The 21645-nt window shown below is 43.4% G+C and overlaps 1 protein-coding gene across 1 annotated transcript in view; it reads left to right on the plus strand.

Annotated features, from left to right (window-relative positions):
• Positions 1-21645, plus strand: part of Pik3c2g (phosphatidylinositol-4-phosphate 3-kinase, catalytic subunit type 2 gamma) — a 153051-nt gene that overhangs the window by 75543 nt on the left and 55863 nt on the right. Inside the window, exons 15-18 of the mRNA XM_013025051.1 lie at positions 1340-1433; positions 1798-1892; positions 19391-19571; positions 20451-20558. Of these exons, the coding sequence (XP_012880505.1) occupies positions 1340-1433; positions 1798-1892; positions 19391-19571; positions 20451-20558 (478 nt within the window). The remainder of the gene's footprint in view (positions 1-1339; positions 1434-1797; positions 1893-19390; positions 19572-20450; positions 20559-21645) is intronic.

The following is a 21645-nucleotide window of genomic DNA, read 5'->3' on the forward strand; positions in this document are numbered from 1 at the left end:
CCAAAAGTGGGATTGCTGGGTCATAGGGGAGCTCTATGTGGAGTCTTTTGAGGAACCTCCATACTGCTTTCCAAAGTGGTTGAACAAGTTTACATTCGGGGTTATTTTTATGATATGTGTCTGTGTGTGTGTGTGCGTGCACTTTACCTTCCTTTATGGTCAGAAAAAAAGGTTCAAAAAGAGAGCTGGGCTGACTGGAATCGAACCTAAAAGCATCGTTCAGGCCTCTAAGTGTAGCAAGCACCTATTTTTGCCAAGCCTGCAAAACATCCTTGAGTCGACCTTGACACTTCTCATAAGCTTCCAGACAAACGCGTCCGTAATTGAGAGTAATGCATGCGAGTCAATTGCATTTAGGCAGATGAAATCTAAAGTCTTAATGCAATTAAAGAAATAAAGAAGCCGACCTTCTAGCGACACATTTTTATCCGACCCTTCTGCTCTCTGACTCTGTGTGTGTGTGTGTGTGTGGTGTGTGTGTGTGTGCGTATGCGTGCTGCTGTGCAAAAATCTCCAACTTCAGCAATACTTCCCAATTTGTGCCTGGCCTACAGACCTCACCAGTTCTTATGGTTATAACGTTTAAAGGAAGAAAAGTTCATCCAGGCACCAGTGGCTCATGTTTGTTATCTTAGCTGCTTGGGAGGCTGAGATCTGAGGATCAGGGTTCGAAGCCAGCCCCAGGCAGGAAAGTCTGTGAGACTCTAATCTCCAGTTAACTACCAGAAAACCAGAAGTGGCGCTGTGGCTTAAGTGGTAGAGCACCAGGCTGAGTGAAAGAGATCAGAGACAGCGCCTAGGCCTTGAGTTCAAATCCAGGACCAGCACACACACACACACACACACACACACACACACACACACACACACACACAAATCCAGGCCAAAGAGCTTTCTACTACAGCATTGCATGAGTTTGGAATATAGGAAAATAATAACAATGATTTGCTGGGTGCTGGTGGCTCATGCCTGTAATCCCAGATACTTAGGAGACAGATCTGAGGATTATGGTTCGAAGCCAGCCTGGGCAGGAAAGTGGGTGAGACTCTGATCTCCAGTGAACCACCAGAAAACCTGAAGTGGAGCTGTGGCTCAAGTGGTAGGGCGCCAGCCTTGAACTGAAGAGCTGAGGGACAGCGCCCAGGCCCAGAGTTCAAGACCCACAACCAACCAAAAAATAACAACAACAACAATAATGATGATGATGATTTAGTGCTAAGGATCCCTTAGCTGGTGCTTAGCCCCTAGCTGTAAGGTGAGATTCTGTCACTGGGTAAAGTGTCCATGTGATTTCTCCCTTCCTGTCCACATCTTGATAGCCCTGTGTCTCCTCTGTCAGTTTCCCAGATCAAGAAATCCGCAAAGTGGCGGTTGATCAGCTAGACCGACTCCCGAACGATGAACTACAGGAGTACCTTCCACAGCTGGTTCAGGTGAGCCCTGCGAAGTCTGGGGGCTTAAAGATCCTCTCCAAGGTTCCCAGTGAACCAACAATTGACTCCTTCAGAAGAATATTACAACTCGGCCCAGCAGATAACTCAACCCTAGCCGGGCACCGGTGCTCACGCCTGCCATCCCAGCTAGGCTGAGATCTGAGGATCATGGTTCAAAGCCAGCCTGGGGGCAGGACAGCCTGTGAGACTTTTATCTCCAATGAACCACCAGCAAAGCAGAATTAGAGCTGTGGCTCAAGTGGTAGAGCCACTTCCAGGCCCTGAGTTCGAGTCTCAGGGTCGGAGACAAATGGAGGGGTTGGGGTGAAGAAGGGGAGTTAAAGTTCTCTGTGTCTTCCCTCAGGCTGTGAAGTTTGAGTGGAGCCTCGAAAGCCCTCTGGTGGACCTCTTACTGCATCGCTCTTTGCAGAGCGTTCGGCTGGCTCATCGGCTGTACTGGTGAGCTCATTTCCAACAGGAGAGGGGGACCATTTCAATTGCAATGTAATGTAATCTTCTCCGGGCAGCTGCAGACCTTATAATGGATAACAGCCTCAACTTCAAGGGTCGACCGTTGGAATCCTTCTCCTTGTGATTATCATTGCTCTTATCATTATTCGTATTTGCTTTTCCAAACGATCTTCAAGTAGTTGTCCAGTAAGGGTATCAATTCAAGATGGCAGGTGATGAGGACACTACATCTTGATGCACAGCACCCTTCCACCCTCCTTCTCCCCCATTTGGACGGGAATGAATCATCCAAATGCCGGAAGTAGAGCTGTCACTCCAGCCCCAGGACATTCCTCCCCTCCCCCACCACACACACACACACACACACACACACACACACACACACATGCACGCACGCACCGCATTTCTTTGCAACACTCATTGCAAACATTGGGATGTGATCACTAATATATATATTTTTTTTTTTCCACTCTTCCTGTTGGAAATTTCCTAGAGAGCCAAGCTTTTTTGCCAAGTGTAAATGGAGCACATTTTGGCTCGCCTCTTTCTCTGTGTGCGCTTTGATGAGTCTGAAGATTTTCTATGCTTCAATTTGCAGCCGAACCCCTACTTTTACTCTGTTTTGATTTGGCTGGAACAGAGGAAGAGGTATATGGACAGTTATGCCTTAGACTATGCCCAAGATCTTCCTGGGAGACTCTACCCTCTCTCCAGGAGATGCCACATCCCTCCTATAAAATGGCGTCAGATGACCTGAATATTTAACCGACCGTGGATTCTCTAATAAGACTTAATGTGGTGTCCCTGCTACATAAATACTTATTCTGCATGGCTCAGGAAATAATGAGAAAAAAAAATCTCTGTACATCTTCAACAGGATAGATTCTTTGTGTTTTGCAGATTCTTTTTTTAGACCCTTCATCATTCTATTAACAAGTGAACATGTGGTTGTTTGGAGCAATAAGTTTTTATTTACCACTTTCTGTGAGCAGAAGCAATGCATGGTTTTAATGTATTTTTTTGTGATGATAAAAGTGACATGCAGAGAGGTGACAGTGACATCTGTCAGATCATGAGCACGTTTCTCTTTGGACCATGTCCCTCGCTCTCTCCCCCAGTTTTTCCCTCCCATCCCCACCCATGAGGAGCAGAGTTCATTTTCCACATGGTGTCCAATGAGGACCACCTCTGGTCCCCATTTCTGTGTCCCCCCCCAACTTCCCAGAGATAGATAGGTGAAAGAACAAATAAGACAAAAGGAGAAAAACAACAACCACAAAATCTCATTTCAATTTGTTGGAGTTCATTTCATAAAACATTATTTTATACACATTGTTATTGCACCTTTATGATCCTCTCCTAAGATTATCCTCCTTTGGGCTCATTGTGTGAATGTTTAGAGACCTGTATATTTATCATGTCCCAGTGGTTTCTTTTTTTTAACCATCCAGTGTGTTTACTTGTAGATTTATAGGCACATTCTAGCTACCACAAATGAGGGAAATCATGCAACTTATGTTTCTTTGGGTCTGGCTTACTTCACTTAATATAATTTTTTTCCAAGTCTTTCTATTTCCTTGTATCATTATTTTTTATGGAAGCATAGAATTCCATTGTGTGTCTACACTACATTTTCTTGATCTATTTGTCCACTGAGGGGCATCTGGGCTGATTCCGTATCTTGGCTAAGGTAAAAAAATGCTGCAATGAACATGGTTGTGCTGGTGGCTTTAGTGTGGCCTGGTTTGTGGTCAATTGAATAAATGCCAGGAGTAGGATTGCATAGAGGAGCTTTATGCTTAGTCTTTTCAGGAATCTCCATACTGCTTTCCAGAGTGGTTGAACAAGTTTACATTCCCACCAACAGTGTAGTAGTGTTCCCTTTTGGCCACCTTCCCACCAGTATCTGTTATTGTTGGTTTTCTTGATAATGGCCATTCTAACTGGGTTGAGGTAGAATCTCGATGTGGTTTTGATTTGTGTTTCTTTTATGGCCAGAGATGTTGAACATCTCTTCCTATTTGGCCATGCTTACTTCGTCCTCTGAGAAGTCCCTCTTTAACTCTTTAGCCCATTTATTAATTGGGTTGCTGATTCTTTGAGGGTTTATTTGGGGGAAGGTGTTAATCATTTTGAACTCTAAGTATATTTTAGATATAAGGTTCTTTTCTGATTTAATAACTGGGTTGTTGATTCTTTGAGAGTTTATTTGGGGGGGAGGCATTAATTGTTTTGAACTCTAAGTATATTTTAGATCTGAGGTCCTTGTCTGATACACAGCTGGGAAAAAATACTCCCCTTCCATGAGCTTTCTATTTATTAGCTCTGTCCTTTTTGCAGATATTTTTAAGCTGCAGTAAAAACCCCACAGGTCCAAAGTGCCCAATGCACCTGCTTTTACAAACTGCAGCAGGCAAGGTCATGGTTGGATGAGCATCACCGCCGGCTTCTTTTATTTAAGTATATACTCCCATTATTAAGTCTTAATGAAGGAAGAGAATATTAGTGTCAACGTGTATGTGCTAGGAAATTGTTATCACTGGGAAAAAGAAAAATCTTAAATAAAATAAAACCCCGAATATGGGAACCACCGGAGAGGAAGCTCCCATTGGAACCATTCTGTGTGTGTGTGTGTGCAGGGATTTTCCCCCCCTTCCTGTATTATTGACTGGCATCTCAGCTGAATCTAGGCCAGGCCTGGGCTTGGTTACAGATGTGCCATGCATGACTCCTGAGTGGAATGAGCCAGCATCGCTCAGGCCCAGCTGTGCACGTGCAGGCTGGGGCCGAGAGGGGGATGGGAGAGAGCCCTCCAGAGTGTTGGCATGGTGATTTCAGGAGCCTGGACCAGCAGGGAGCTGGGCACTGGATCTACCACGGAAGGGCAGAGCTAGAGAGAAGGGAGTTTGAAACCCCTCAGACACATTCAAACGCACTTGGATACATAGGCTCTGTCCCTGAGCTCTTCAGCCCAAGGCTAATGCTCTACCACTTGAGCCACAGCGCCACTTCTGGTTTTCTGGTGGTTCATTGAAGATGAGAGTCTCATAGACTTTCCTGCCCAGGCTGGCCTTGAACCATGATCCTCAGATCTCAGCCTCCTAAGTAGCTGGGATGACAGGTGTGAGCCACCAGTGCCCGGCTTGAAAATGACCAATCTTTAAGTAGTTCTACAGAAGGGTTTCCATTCAATAGATCAGGTTATGAGGACAATGCATCTTGACCCACATCACCCCTTCTCTCCATCTCCCCCTCTCTCCTCCCTCCTCCTGCCCCTCCCCTCAAGCCACCTGGCTTTGTGTTCACCTGTGAACATGAACTGTGAGGACTGTATTATCTGAGCTTTCTTCTTACCTAGAATTTAGGAACCATTTCTCAAATGAGGGAACTATATGAAAAGAAGCAATAATAATAATAGTAATAATAATAATTCTGCATCCAGTAACTTGAAATTATAAGTGTCCTTCTCACCTTTTCTATAAAATATATTGCTCCTGATAACTGTTATTCTCTGGCTGATATGAACACGTACATTGAGAACATAATGTCCATGACAATCCTTTTATTCCTGGGACAAAAGGTTTGAGGTGTTGAATGATTGGGAACCAAAAACAAAATGATCACCGGGCACCTGTGGCTCCCACCTGTAATCCCAGCTACTCAGGAGGCTGAGATCTGAGGATCGTGGTTCAAAGCCAGCCTGGGCAGGAAAGTCCATGAGACTCTGATCTCCAATGAACCACCAGAAAACTGGAAGTGGAGCTGTGGCTCAAGTGGTAGAGCACCAGCCTTGAGTGAAAGAGCTCAGGAACAGCACCCAGGTCCTGAGTTCAAGTCCCACAACCAAAAAATAAAAATAAGAACTGTGTGCTGTCATTCTGTCAGCTTTAAACAATGAGAAAGACATGCAAATGGATACAGCAGAGAGTAACTGCTCTCTCTCTCACTTTCTGTCTGTCTGTCTGTCTCTCTCTCTCTCTCTCTCTTTCTCTCCCTCCCTCTTTCCCCTCACTTTCATGTCAGATGTTTTCTCCAAGACGAAATCATCCATCCTTCGCTTTCCAGAATCACGATATCGCTATAAATTCACCTTTTGTTTTTCTGTTTTACCTTGGCCTCATAATAACTAAGAAATTATCGCTTCCCTCTTTCCGTGAAGGGAAGATAGGTGTCACTAGCATTTCCCATCCATCCGCTGGCTTCCTCTTTCTATCAAGGTGTTTTTCACAAAAGTGTCTGCGGGACACCATCTCAGCGAACAGCAAGTTCTGGAAACAATATCACTTTGCTTTCCCTCCTTCCTCCCTCCCCTCCACACACACATAAAGAAATCTGAAAGAAAAAGTGCTAGGTATTTGCAAAAAGTGAAGAAAAATGATATACCCTCTTTTATACAGCCATTGGTCCAAAAACAATTTCATTAGCACGGTTGTTTTAGTAAATATAAATAGAATATTCATTTTCCGTCCATTTTATCTGACAGAGGTCTAAACCCCATGTCACTTGAAAATTAAGTTCACAGTGTCACCTAAGTTTTAGTACTGCTGTGAAGTACATAGGAAGAAGTAATCTGGCAGGGTATGGGTGGCTCACGCCAGTCATCCCAGCTACTCTGGAGTCTGAGATCTGAGGATCGCAATTGGAAGCCAACCCCGGGGTAGGAAAGTCTGTGAGTCTCTTATCTCCAATGAACCACCAGACAACTGGAAGTGGTGCTGTGGCTCAAGTGGTAGAGCGCCAGCCTTGAGCAAAAGAGCTCAGGGACAGCGCCCAGGCCCTGAGTTCAAGTCTTAGGACTGACAAAAACAAAATAATAATAATAATAATATAAAAACTAGTCATTGTCACAATTCCTATTGGCTTGAAAGTCTTGCCTCTGTGTATTGGAATCATCATTTTACTCTTCTTTGAGCCAAAAACAAATAAGTAAGACTCACTAGCTCTCTAGAGTTGGAAGAGGTTGAATGTGGCATGCTGGGAAATACATTCCTCAAGTGGTCTCATGTCGTTACCCGATTGATGGGTGCAGGGCAGAGAGCTTTTAACTGACTTAAAGAGAGTATGCCTTTAAACCATGGTAGAACACACTTAGCCAAAAGCACTTCAGACCAAGATGGCAGCCAGCGACAGATTCACTGGTTCCCTTTGCAAATATAACACTCTGTGCTGACACACCCTAGGAACGCTGGGAAATTATTGAACAGCTCCTGATTGTGTTTCCCCTCCCCTCCTCCATTTCCCTTCTTTTTTTCTTCCCCCTGAGTTATGAGGATCTGGAGCTCTTTGTGTGCCGTGAGTCAGGAAAACCCCTTGATTTTCCAGGCTGACCTTTTCCCTTTTATCTCTGCTCATCAAAAGCTGGCTTCGCTGAAAGGCACCGGTGATTTTTTCTTGCTTTCCTGGCCATTTGGTTTGCTAGCTCAGTCTGTGTGTCATAAATGTAGGGGCAAGAGAAAGAAAACTTCTTGATTGTTCTTTGCCTGCTAAAACTTCCTAGGGTGTTATTATTATTTGTCAGGCACCCAAACCCAGATGTGGAGATTTCAGCCAGATGTGGCTCGTGATGACTAGAATCGGGCTCCTTGCTTTGCTAGACACGACACCTTCTCCACCAGCCACGGTGAGCAGATGCAGCAAATCCCTTCCAGAGCTGATAAGTCTGCCTGATGCCCGACCCTCTCTCCACAGACTGTGTAATATAACCGGGCTACGCCTGTCTGAGCTCAGTCACCTGCAAAGTGGAGCAAATCATCCCGACACAGGCACGGCTTTGCGGAGTAAACTGGGGCGTCGTGTGCATAGGTCCCCCGAAATGTCAGGAGTGTGGAGAACTTACAGAGCTCGCAGAGCTGGGCCGGCTTCTTTGCCCAGGGGGGTTTGCTTCTTATTGAAGCTGCTGGTCGTGCACACGCCAGGGACAGAGTGAACTGAGGATATTCAGACTCTCAGAAGATGAACCAAAGCTGCAGACAGTGGAGGCCAGGGTACAGCGGGCCGGCCAGCCACGGACACCCCAGGGAAGACAGGCGGGCCGGGGACCCGGAGATACTAAGGTACTGCGGTACGCCACTCTTCCATTATTTTCTCCACCCATTCTTCAAGCCTTTACGGAAATGATCCATCACACAAGATACACGTATCATATAGATATCTCTTTATATGCGATCTGTACATATAGAGGTATAGATATTTAGATATATATTAATTTCTTTATACATATAACATAATATATATGTCCTATTATCTATTATATATACGGTATATGTCACATATATGAGGTCTATATATCATATATTTATAGCTATATCTAGATATCTATAGGTAAATATCAATATATTATATAGGTGTGTGATATATATGTTACATTATATATGATGCATATATGTCATATATAATATATAGCTATATCTAGATATCTTTAGATAGATTTCAATATATTAGATATATAGGTATGGATATACAGATATAGATACATAGATAGACTGTCAATAGATGACCTATGTCATATATAATACATAGATATCTATATCTAATATATTTAATATATAAATATCTGTATCTATACCTTTATATATAGATGTATTTATACTCCATCATATATATTTATATTATATATGACATATAATGCATATATACTGTCATATAATTTATATGACATATAACATCATATATAATATAAATTACATATTATACAACTTTGGAATATATAAAATAATACATATTGTATAAAATATGCATAATATATATTATATAATCTATGATCACATATAATATGTGTAATATATTGACCACCTAAAACAAGAAGCAGATTTGTAGTTCAGGTGGTAGAGCTCTAGCTTCGAACAAAAAAAGTGCTCAAGGACAGCACCCAGGCCCTGAGTTCGAGTCCCATGGCTGACAATAGCAACTAACATAAGCATTTGCAATGGGAATAAAAAAAGACACAATAAATGAAATCAGCAGATCAACAAGCTCCGGACTCCTTTCTCGACCTTTGGAGACAGTGTTTTGCAACACTCAAGCCTCAGAGTAAGCGGGCAACCGTGAGAGACTCATCGGAAGGAGAAAACTCACCCCGTTCACAGGTAGCTGCTCGAGATGTGTCTCCACGTTCCCCAAACCTCTACCATCTCACTCCCACGCCAAGACAGAAGCAAATCCAAACGGAAACATCCCTGGTTCCTGGCTCCTTTGAAAGGCTTCTGCCTGGGAACTGCAAATGGAAAATAGCCCCCAGTGATCAAGACGAGACCCCCAAGAGAATGCATCACCCAGCAGGAAAACCATTCCATCCAAGATGGCCCCAGGGCCTGGGCTGGAATCACAGCTGGAGTCTCACAGCTCCTCAGATGGGGAAGAAAATTCCATCAGGGCCGCCATTTCACCATCCGGTGAACCACCAATGATTCATTGGTGTTCTCATGTTATGAGTGTGATTAGTGTTACAATATACCTCACTGCTAAGCATGGAACTTAAAATCAGATAAAGCCAGGCACCGGTGGCTCCCGCCTGTCACCCCAGCTTCTCAGGAGGCTGAGATCTGAGGATGGTAGTTCAAAGCCAGCCTGGGGCAGGAAAGTCCGTGAGACTCTGATCTCCAGTGAATCACCAAAAAGTTGGAAGTGGTGCTGCGGCTTAAATGGTAGAGCACCAACCTTGAGAAGCTTAAGGACAGAGCCCGGGCCCTGAGTTCAAGCCCCAGTAATGGTACAAAATCAAAACCTTGAATGGAAAGTCTTCGACACGCATGCAAATAAATGTGATTTCTTTGAGAACACAATCTAGCTATGGACATTAAACTACCCCAAGATAGATGGTTGCATCGTGCATGTGGTACGTGGTTAGAGGTATGTGTTTATTTTCCCAGGGTGAAAAAAATATTTTTTTCCCACATTTAAAATTGTATTCACATGTTCATTACACCAATCTATTGATTATATTCATTTTTGTTTCCTAGTGACATTTTTTTTGAAAACTAATTTTCAGAGGACAAAAAGAAACCCAGCAGAGAGAGTTTTGCACAGGGAGAGAAAAAAAATGGGCACAGGGAAAAAGGAAGGGAGAGTTCATTTTTCTTCTCTTTACCTACCCCATCGTTTGCACTTTTAACCTAAAGATAGCATCTGCTCAGAAACAATAAAAGTAGGGAACATAGATCACTTCAGCCATGTCTGTGACCAAGAGCGACACAGAATGTAGATACTACTCATCTGCTGCTTCATTATTTTATTTTATGTTATTGTTGGTCATGGGGTTTGAACTCTGGTCTGGGCGCTGTCCTTAAGCTCTTTCACTCAAGGCTGGTGCTCTTCCAGTTGAGCCACAGCTCCATTTCCAGTTTTCTGGTGGTTCACTGGAGATAAGAGTCTCAAAGACTTTTCTGCCTGGGCTGGCTTTGAACCGTGATCCTCCAATCTCAGCCTCCTGAGTAGCTGGGATGACAAGAATGAGCCACAGCACCCGGCCTAATTTTTCTGTCATTCGCTTTATTGCATGGTCAGAGATGGGGTCCCATTCCATTCTGTTTATGAGATCGTTGTGCTACAGGTGGTGTGCAGGGTGGTGACAGTTCTACAAGTTGGGAAAGAGTGCATTTCTTTTTGGACAATGTCACCTCTCCCTCGCTCTCTCCGTGTTCAAGTTCAGTCTTTTACATGGGGATTACAACATCTTTTCCCTACCATTTGCACAGACAGCCATCTTTCCACCCAGCCCTGGAGTCTTCTTGGAGTTTCTGTTGGAAATTAAGTGCCATATGTGTGTGTGTGTGTAAGTATATGTATATATGAATATGTGCATATGTATGTATAGGTATATATGTATGCATATGTATATGCATGTTATGTCTATGTATATGTGTATGCATATATGCATATGTTCATATATATGTTCAGCATAATCTCCAGGCTTACTATCCTACCCCCTTGGGTGATGGTCTGTCTGTTGGTATTTGAATACCATGCTGCTCTGGTGACAGTAGCTTTTATACATAGACCTTTGAATCCTCACAGTATGTAAAAGCTCTTCCGTGACTATGGTTTGGCCTTGGTGGTACAAAGACACTTCCGTGACCTGAGTTTTGAATAACTGACGTCCTGGACCTGGGGCTGGGCGGTGGGGATGGAGGGGGGAGAGGCGCAGGTTGAACGGACGCGTGGATGACACACTCTTCTCACAGGGAACTTAGCACTGCTACCCAACAGCACCCTCAGGAATCCCTCACAGGTGTTGATTGTGAACAGGCATTGGAAAGCCACAGAACGCAAGCGCCTGTCAGCTTTGTTTTATTCTTTTTAATTAAGAGAGAGAAAGAGAGGGAGAGAAAGTCATTTCCTCTTGAAATGATCCGTGTGAGTGAACACAGCTCAATTAGCTTTCAAAATGCAAGTTTTAATTAGTGTTCCGATTCAGGGCCTGCTTGGAATGCTGCCGGTTATTTGTGGCTTAGCATCTTCTAGGCCAAGATGGATGCTTGTTTGGTTTGGTTGTTGTTGTTCTTCGTTTTTTAATTAAAATTTCATTGGGAAGGTGCTGTACAGAGGGGTTACAGTTACGTAAGTCAGATAATAAGTATGGTTCTTTTTGAACAGTGTCACCCCCTCCCTCGTTCTCTCCCAGTCTTTCCCCTCTGTCCACCCCACCCACCCCCACCCCCTGCCTCAAGTTTTATAGTTCATTTCCAACATAACATTTAGTGAGTGTCATTGCTGGATTAGTTCACCCTTTAGCCCACTGTTTCCCACCTTCCCCTCCCCAAATCAGATAAACTTACATAGGAGACAAAAGTACAGAACTCAAAAACAGTGACAAAAGGGAACAAACCAAAGGAAAGAAAAGGAAGGAAGGAAGGAAGGAAGGAAGGAAGGAAGGAAGGAAGGAAGGAAGGAAGGAAGGGAGGGAGGGAGGGGAGGGAGGGAGGGAGGGAGGGGGGAAAGGAAGGAGATGGGGGAAAAGGAGGGAGAAAGGAAAGAAAGGAGGAAGGGAGGGAGAGAAGGAAGGAGGGAAGGAAGGGAGGAAGGGAGGGAGGAGAGAAGGGAAGGAGGAAGGGAGGGAGAAAAGGATGGAAAAAAGGAAGGAAAAGGAAGGAAGGAAGGGGGAGGAAGGGAAAGAAGAAGGGAGAAAGGGAGGGAGGAAGGGAGGAAAGGAGGGAGGGAGGGAAGAGAGGAGAGAGGGAGAGAAGGAAGGAAGGAAGGGAGGGAGGGAGGAAGGGAAGAAAGGAGGGGGAGAGAAGGAAGGAAGGAAGGAAGGAAGGAAGGAAGGAAGGAAGGGAGGGAGGAAGGAAGGGAGGGAGGGAGGGAGGGAAGGGAAGGTTATCATTTCTAACACATGTTCTTTCAACCTAACATTGTACAAGAATAAAAAAATAGTTTGTCTATCAAGCATTAAAAAATACATCCAGTAATTGTTAATCAGGATACATTTGATTTGTCCTTATTTAATTAGCGTTCATAGTCATGCTCATCAGTGTTTGATTGCAGGACTGATGCCTTTCAAAGTCATCAGATGCTCAGCGTCTCATTGGTGGTCACAGTCTGTCTCCCAATGCAAGATTTCATCACACAGGATGCAGATTTCACGGTCTGATTGGAAAGAATATGTACGGTACCATGTAGAGGCCAGTTGTAGTAACAGATCTAAGAGATTTTAATTCTAAGGTAGAAAGGTCACAAGTATTACAAAGTATCCTAAATATTTCATTATTAATTAATGACTAATATTATAGAGTAGTTTTGATATTTCAATATTACTGTAAGATGTCAATATTATATAATATAAATAATTGTTAAAATACTAGAATACCATTAATTATTTTGATATGTTAATTAATTGTACAAGTAATAATAATGTATTGCATGTTATTAATATAATTGATCATTCACTATACAGTAATGTTTTATGTATTACTCAATTACATATTAGCTATATCTTGCTTAATATATAATTAATTAAAATATAATTAATTATCTATTGATGTATTTTAATTAATTATATATTAATTATCTTTTAATTAAGTATATCTTAATTAAGTATATATTGATTTGTTAAATGATATATAAGAAATATAATTGGCAATCATAATTAATGGTATTTACATATTAATTTTAAAGATTACGTTGAATATTTAAATGACCTTGAAGTCTTATTTTGAATAACAATATTTGAATAATTAATATGTGAATAATATTATTAATGTATCCGTTCTATGTTGTGGATTATAGGACAGGACAGTACTGTGATACACTGTTCGCTCCCTTTGGCAAACACTAGCTCAGACATGGAGTCAAATGGAAGCTGTCAGCTTTCCCCCACCAGGCTGCCCCGAAGACCACAGAGAAACACAAAGCTTCCCGCAGCAAATGCGCCCTCTATTGCTAGGGCCTTGAGCGGCTGAAATCAGCCGTAAGTAAGGCCATGAGTGACTGCTCAGACACAAAGCAGACCAGTTTCACTCCCCTGTACTTAGGACCTCGTGAAATCCTACCATCCATCTTTCCAACAAGACCATCTCATTTCTAGAAATTTCTGTGCCATTAGCTAATAAGAGAGAGAGAAAACAAGTCTGCACAGAGCAGAGTCCAACTTTATTACCAGCCAGCGTCCACTTGCTTCTTACGGAAAATAGACCTCACCATGTTGCACGCACCTCTATGTCTGTCTGTCTCTCTCTGTCTCTGTCTCTCTCTGTCTCTCTCTCCTCTCTCTGTCTGTTTCTGTCTCTGTCTCTGTCTGTTTCTGTCTCTGTCTCTCTCTGTCTTTCACTCTGTGTCTGTCTGTCTCTCTGTCTCTGTTTCTCTCTGTCTCTGTCTCTCTCTGTCTCTGTCTCTCTCTGTGTCTCTGTGTCTCTGTCTGTCTGTCTGTCTGTCTCTCTCTCTCTCTCTCTCTCTCTCTCTCTGTAGCCTTGGTCTCTATTGCTCCGAATTCGAATTCTGAGCTAGCCACCAGCAGGCAGAGATTTCTGCAAAAGACTTCTTACCTGCCGGTTCCCAGTTCCCGGGGTCTGCAGCTGCAGCTGCAGCACAGGGCAGTCTGGGAAATGAAAGGAGTGGAGCTGGTGACGGGAAATCCTTCCATAAACACGGTCATGAACGTCCATCAGCGGCCCGTGTGTACACCGTCCCTGGCAAAGCCATGGTGAATGGGTTCAAGTCATACCTTGCTCTGAATCACACTTCAGATTAGACTTGAGGGCTATGTAAAGTAGCTATTCCGTGTGCTTATCTGACTATGGTCCTGTAGATGCCCACTTTAACCCTTTTTACTTTATTTATTCTGAGTGCCAGTCCTAGGGCTCGGACCCAAGGCCTGGGTCCAGTCTCTGAGTGTTTGTACTCAACCATTTGAGCCACAGCACTGGCATTTTGGTGGTTCATGGGAGATCAGAGTCTCATGGATTTTCCTGCCTGGGCTGGCTTTGAACTGTGATCCTCAGATCTCAGCCTCCTGAGTAGCCGGGATGACAGGTGTGAGCCACTGGCGACCAGCGCCAACAAAGACGTGATTTAAAGGAATTTGCCATTTTTACAACATGTTAAGTTGCTTTTATAATTTAAAAAAAAAGTCTTCTGAATGCAAACTAAGTTCTTTCCATGCATCTTTCTAGAGACCAGAGTTTGGAACTTATACCTCTGTTTCTTTTGGAAAAAAATTGCTCATGCATGGGGGAAAAAAATCTGAAAGAAATACTGATTCTCTGGTATCATATAAACTTTGTCCTAGCCGTGAGGGCTTACCTAGCTTGTCAAAATTAAAAATGACAGGACAGGTGACACAGGACTCTAGACATCCACACAGGGAGGCCCGAGGAGGAAACTCTGAGGGGAGGAATACAAAGGCATCTCTGATCATAGAAAAGAATATTGATCCCAATGGACTCCAGCAAATGGACAACAAGAGGTTTCACACACACACACACACACACACACACACAGCTATTTTTCAGGAAAATAAAATGTAAAAATGTCCTTGCGTATCTAAACCCATCTATGAGCCCTGTACTCTGAACTGACACCCCCCCCAAAAAAAACTCAATGGACCCCAATCTCACCCCTATGATGTTATAAAATCTTTGTGTCTGCCCTCAACTCCCTGACTTCAAACGTATTCAGCTCTGGTGTTGTTTGCTCAGGGTTTGCATGCCTGGGACAGCAACGCAGGTCAGTGCATAGGAGAATCAGCTTTAATAACAGAGCTGTCAAAGTTACGGGCATTGCACATGGAGAGATTAAAATAGAAGCTGCAAGCTGTAAACTCCCGCCTGTGATCCCAGCTACTCGGGAGGCTGAGATCTGAGGATCATGGTTCAAAGCCAGCCTGGGCAGGAAAGTCTATGAGACTCCGATCTCCAATAAACAACTCAGAAAACGTCAAAAGTGGTGCTGTGGCTCAAGTGGTAGAAAGCTAGCCTTGAGCCAAAAGAAGCTCAGGGACAGTGCCCAGGCCCAGCACCAGCAAAGAAAAAGAAGAAAAAAATAATAATCACATCAAACTAGTCCGGGAAGCGAAAACAGAATCAGAGAACATGGGTACAGTCTTTATTTAGTTTCCAAAAGGAAGGAGATTGAATGGGTCTAGCCAACTTCAAGAGTCCGAGTTCTTTCATGAAGATGAACAAGAATGTTCCAGAAAGCTTTCTTAGAACATCAAACACAGCTCCCAATGTCTCAGGGATAAATATCCCGGGAGGCAATCAACCTTTGAATAGCGTTCACAGACTACAACACGCTGTCTCGGAATTTCTGTGGAGACGAAGGGGGAAGCTGCCAGTCCAGCGGTGATGTGTGGCTGAAGTTGCAGGAGGATTCAGCATTTCAAAGCCAGCGTTGGCCTTGCCCTTAGCAACCTAACCTGCCTCTCTGGCTGAGTTCAAACACTTGGAAATTGTTCACTGCACAATCTGATGAAATACCCAGCTTTTCCCCAGCGGCTTGGGCAAGAACAAAAGGCTGAGGGGTAAAGAGGAGAGAAACATATATATATATATATATATATATATATATATATTATATATACATACATACATACATATATATGTATATATACGTATATATGTATATATATTCATATATATATTCACATATATTCATATATATACACATATATATATATACATTTTGGGGTTGCTATTTTTAAGAAATATTTAGAAAGCAAAAAGGGAAATAGCCATGCTGGTTTTTGGTTTTTTGTTTTTAAGGAAATTTTGTTCAAGAGAAAATTTATTTAAAAAACACATGCCTTTAAAACAATGGCACCTGCATTCCAAAAATAAATAAATAACTATATCCTTAAAAACAACAACAAAAAAAACAGGCACTCAGGGCTATATTTGTGATGAATCAGGGCAAAAGTAGAGTTATCCGTGGGGCTGATTTAAACATCCCTCAAGCCTAGAGTTCCACCAGGCTGTCAGTCTTCCCTTAGCCCCGCCCCTCCACTTCCTGTCCCATAACCCCCCCACCCCCACCTCCCAGCTCCATTTTGGTCCACATAAACCAAACCACAGGACTCCAGGTCTGTAGGATTTATGGTGTCTGCTCCAATTTCCCAAATGAGGAAGAACTGGAGGAGGAATGAATGAATGACTTCCATCCTCCAAAAATAATACAAATAAAAGAAACCACATTATTCATTCTGCAGGTGCTCAGAATTATGTCCCGTTTCAGTGGCTCAAGCCTATATCCCGAAGCTGAGATCTGAGGATCACTGTTTGAAGCCAACCCAGGCAGAAAACGTCTAGGAGACTCATATCTTCAATGAACCAGCTAAAAGCTGGAAGTGGAGCTATGGCTCAAGTGGTAGAGCACCAGCCTTGGGTTTAAAAAAAAAGCTCAAGGACAGCATCCAGGCCCTGAGTTTAAGCTCCAGGATTGGCACACACACACAAAGAAGTGTTATTCATAATGCAATAGCAATAAAATCTCAACACTGGGGAAAGAATGTACGTGTTCAAATGAGCTGAATCAAAGCAATTCTGAAATACCTTTTGAGACTTGTCCTGATCCATGAAAGAAAGCCATTTTCATTCCTTTTACAGTTGTTTGCTGTTGGTGGTGGTGGTAGTTGTGGTGTGTGTGTGTGTGTGTGTGTGTGTGTGTGTGTGTGGCTTTGCTTTTTAGCCTGGAATAGTATGGTGACAATGATCAGTCATCGAATTCATTCACTGAGCTCCTGACAGTTTTTATTTTTTCAGTTCAGTATGTTCATTAGCCTTTCTCATCTCTATGTCTAAAACACCTGACACAAACAACTCTTAAGAGGGGCAGGATTTGGGGTGCAGGGTTTCTTTCTTTCTTTTTGATCATTGGGTCCCAGGCTTGGGAGGGTACAATTCCGTTTTAACAGAAACCTCACATCCAAGATTTCCCTATGGAAATCCAATGGGATTGCAAATACAGAATGTGGTATCCAATTTCCATATGGGAAGATGAGAATCTAATATGGAATCCATATTGGATTTCAGCCTTTATTTATTCCAGAGTAAACATAACTTGAAGAACTTCATAAATACTTGTTCCCTGATCTGTTTGTGTAAAATACCCGCAGCTAAGGCAGGAAATGGGAGAGAAAGCTCTGGAGTGACCCAGATCTTTCCTTCTCCCTTGTGTATTCTTTTCTGTCAGTGGATATTTCTCCTCTCCATCCACAGGAAATCCACAAAGTGGGCAAAAAGAAAGAAAGAAAATTCAAAGGCTGCCTTTAGGGTGCTTCTATTGCAAACTAAAATTAACATTGGGCCCCCGTGGCTCCCGCCTGTCATCCTACCTAACTCGGGAGGCTCAGATCTTGAGGATCCTGGTTCAAAGCCAGCCCGGGCAAGAAAGTCCATGAGACTCTTCTCTCCCATGAACCACCAAAAAGCTAGGACGTGGAGGTATGACGCAAGTTGTAGAGGACCTTGAGCAGAAAAAAAACTCAAGGACAATGCCTAGGCCTTGACTGGTATAATAATAATAATAGTAATAATAATAATAATTTTTCCAAAGCTAAAATTAAGAGCAAGACTGCAGGGAGTCAGGAGGCAAAGAGAACTGGTTGATAAGATGATATTTTTCGGCCCTGTGTGGGTTGACTGATGAACTTGTCATTTCTCTGTGATTTTCACCAGCACGGTATCCATGAAAAATATGAAGATGAGCTTCCATTTCCAAAGGGGGGGGGAGGTTGGAGAGAAAAATCATGCTCATTGCATGCATGCAACGATTCTGTCTGAATCTACTTCCTTGAGATAACTTCCTTCTCTGTTTTTCTCATCCCTGATGCGTGGCTCTTACTGCCTACCCAGCATGCCTAGCGCTGGGGGTGAGGGGTGTCAAGCTTCTTGAAGCATCTAGATTTGATGCATTTACTTTTCCTTTGGGGGGGATTGCCACAGGGATCCTGTGGAATTGAATCACGGCTGGCTGGCTCTTGCCTTAATAGATCTGGAGAATTTGGCCAGGTGCCACACCTTGAAATGCTGCACCTTGAAATGCTCCTTTCTTACCTTTGCATTTCCAACCTGCCATGCTGCTCCTCAAACCCTTCAGCTTTTCTCCCTCTTTTTTCCCCCTCAGTGTTTTTCCCCCCAATTGGATGGAAGTTTCCAGGCTGCTGCGATGTCTTTTGGAGACTAGGATTTCTATGGACCATCTTCTGAACACAAGCACTGTGGGTAAAATCCCACAGCGTAAGGACATGTACAGACCATCCAAGAATGTAAAGAGTTAATAGGAAGGAAAGAGGAAAGATGATTGACAGGTGGCAGATGATATCTCAAGAAAGAAAGCTGATAGATGATTGATAGATGATAGGAAGATAGGCAGAAATAGATGGATAGATAGATAATAGAGATAATGATTGATATGTGATAGATATATGATAGACAGACAGACAGACAATACTCCAGGTTATCAAGCAGAAATAATAAGGAAAGAATTACCCTCATCACGGAGAAATGTGTGATTATTATCTTTTAAAGAAACAGAGGGGAAGGGGCTTATGCTGGACCCAATCTGTTGAAACCACTTCTCAAAATGATCTCCAAGAAGTCAAAGGCTGTTCTTGACCTAAGAGAATGAAGGAGAAAATAGAATATGGGCAAATGAATGGGAATGAGAACCTGCCCCGTCTCTTATTGATTCTTTACTTTTCGAATTGCATTCGCTGACAGATGGAAATTGGTTGCTGCTGACGCAGATGCATGCACACACACATGCACGTGTGCACACACGCACACACATACACAACGAGCAACATTTGTCACCCTCCTAAACTATAAAAATACCTACAGTAGTAGGTACTCACTAGATGTTCTGCTAGAAGTGCTTAAATTTTTTCAGCTCTAGAGATCAGCTCTACCTATCTATCTATCCATCCATCTATCATCTACCCATCCATCCATCCATCTATCTATCATCTATCTATCTATCTATCCATCATCTATCTGTCTGTCTGTCTATCTGTGCATCTATCGATTTATCTACCATTTACCAAAATTCCTTTGTGTCAGGCTGCTGAAGGATGCCCTCCATGAACCTTATTTTCAAAGCTGGTACCAGAAGCTGTTGGCTGCTTTCCAATTCTGTGTCGGAAAAGCCTTGAATGAGGAGTTTTCCAAGGAGAGGAAACTTGTCCACCTTCTGGGAGACATTGCGGAAAAAGTCAAAACTGCCAGCGACTCTCAAAGACAGGTGTGTCAGGAAATCAATCTTAACAGAGTACGAATTGTGTGTGTGTGTGTGTGTGTGTGTGTGTGTGTGTGTGTATGTTCAAGTAAGTTTTATTTATTTTGGGGGGGTCCAGTCGTGGGGCCTGAACTCAGGGCCTGGGCGCTGTCCCTGAGCGCTTTTGCTCAAGGCTGGCGCTCTACCACTTGAGCCACAGCACCACTTACAGTTTTCTGGTGGTTAATAATAGGAGATAAGAGTCTCATGGATTTTCCTACCCAGGCTGGCTTTGAACCGTGATCCTCAGATCTCAGTCTCCTGAGTAGCTGGGATGACAGGCGTGAGCCACCAGTACTCAGTGAAAAGACCAATTTAAAGACACTTGGACCCCTGACAGTGCATCTTAAAACATCAGTACAACTTAGACTGTTGTAAGAATGCACAAATTCTAGGTTAAAGTTTTCTTAAGATTGGCCGGGCGCTGATGGCTCACGCCTGTCATCCCAACTACACAGGAGATCTGAGAATCACAGTTCAAAGCCAGCCTGGGCAGGAAAGTCCATGAGACATTTCTCCCCAATGAGCCACAAAAAAAAAACAGAAGTGGATCTGTGATTCAGGTGGTAGAGCACCAGCCTTGAGCCAAACACAAACAAAACAGAAACAAAATCCTTAGGGACATTACCCAGGCCCTGAGTTCTGGCACAACTAAAAAGGGTGTTTAATCAATAGGAAAAAGAAAAATTTGCAAGACTCAAACTCTTGACAATTTCTTTTTTTTTGTATTGTCAAGATGATGAACAGAGGGAGTCCCAGTTACGTAAGCTAGATCACATTTCTTTTTGGAACAGTTTGACGGCTTCTGAAGTGCTTCTGTTTCCTAATGATTTATTTCTCTCACAGGAAGTCCTGGAGGAAGAGATAGGCAGGTTAGAAGAATTCTTTCAAGATGTAAAGACTTGCCATCTTCCTCTAAATCCTGCCTGGTGTGTCAAAGGAATTGATCGCAATGTAAGTCAACTGATACAACAGAGAAGTATTTCTTAGTCTATTGCATATATGCAAATGTGTGTGTGTGTGTGTGTGTGTGTGTGTGTGTGTAATTTTTTTCCTTCTGTCAGTCCTGGGGCTTGAACTCAGGCCCTGAGCGCTGTCCCTGAGCTCTTTTGTTCAAGGCCAGTGCTCTACCACTTTGAGCCACAGCTCCATGTCTGGCTTTTTTGGGGGTGATTCACTGGAGCTCAGAGTCTCACGGACTTTCCTGCCCAGACCAGCCTCCAACCGCGATCCTCAGATCTCAGCCTCCTGAGTCTCTAGGATGAGAGGTGGGAGCCACTGGTAGCGGCTGTATGTTTTCAAATGAACTATTTCTGGCTGCAGAAATCATGCAGCCTCGTCCTTAAAACTGTAACACCCAAACCGATCGACAGGAAAGGCTTGTAATTGGTGAAGGCTTTCAGTTAGATTGACATGGACAGGTCAGTTAAGACATGGACCCTGAGCTTTTCAACTCACAGGGCTAAGGTCCACGAAACCATATTTTACCAAGTTGATACAATTGAACGCGTCAGATCGTTTTTATTCTCTTTTTCTCTTATTGATTGAACGCTTCCTGACCTCTCCTCGAGAGCCAAACACACACACCCAGCCCACAGCCCGTCAATTCTCACACCATCACAAGGAAAATAAAATGAGTAGAAAACCAGCCAGTGTCTGAACACTGAAAACACAAATGCCACCAGCCAGGGGAAGAAAGGGGAAGGGGAAAATCCATGGCACTGTTATTTAGACAGAAAACAGCCGTGAATGAAAGGGAAGGAGCCAGGCACCTGTGGCTCACGCCTGTCATCCCAGCGACCCAGGAGGCTGAGATCTGAGGATCACGGTTCAAAGCCAGCGCGGGCAGGAAAGTCCGTGAGACTCTGATCTCCCATGAACCACCAGAAAACCAGAAGTGGCGCTGTGGCTCAAGTGGTAGAGCGCCAGCCTTGAGTGAAAGAGCCCAGGGACAGCGCCCAGGCCCTGAGTTCAAGCCCCAGGACCAGCAAAAGAAAGAAAGATAGGAAGGAAGGAAGGGAGGGAAGAAGGGAGGGAGGGA

This window comes from Dipodomys ordii, unplaced genomic scaffold, assembly GCF_000151885.1.
Source record: "Dipodomys ordii isolate 6190 unplaced genomic scaffold, Dord_2.0 Scaffold81, whole genome shotgun sequence".
NCBI classification, from domain to species: domain Eukaryota; kingdom Metazoa; phylum Chordata; class Mammalia; order Rodentia; family Heteromyidae; genus Dipodomys; species Dipodomys ordii.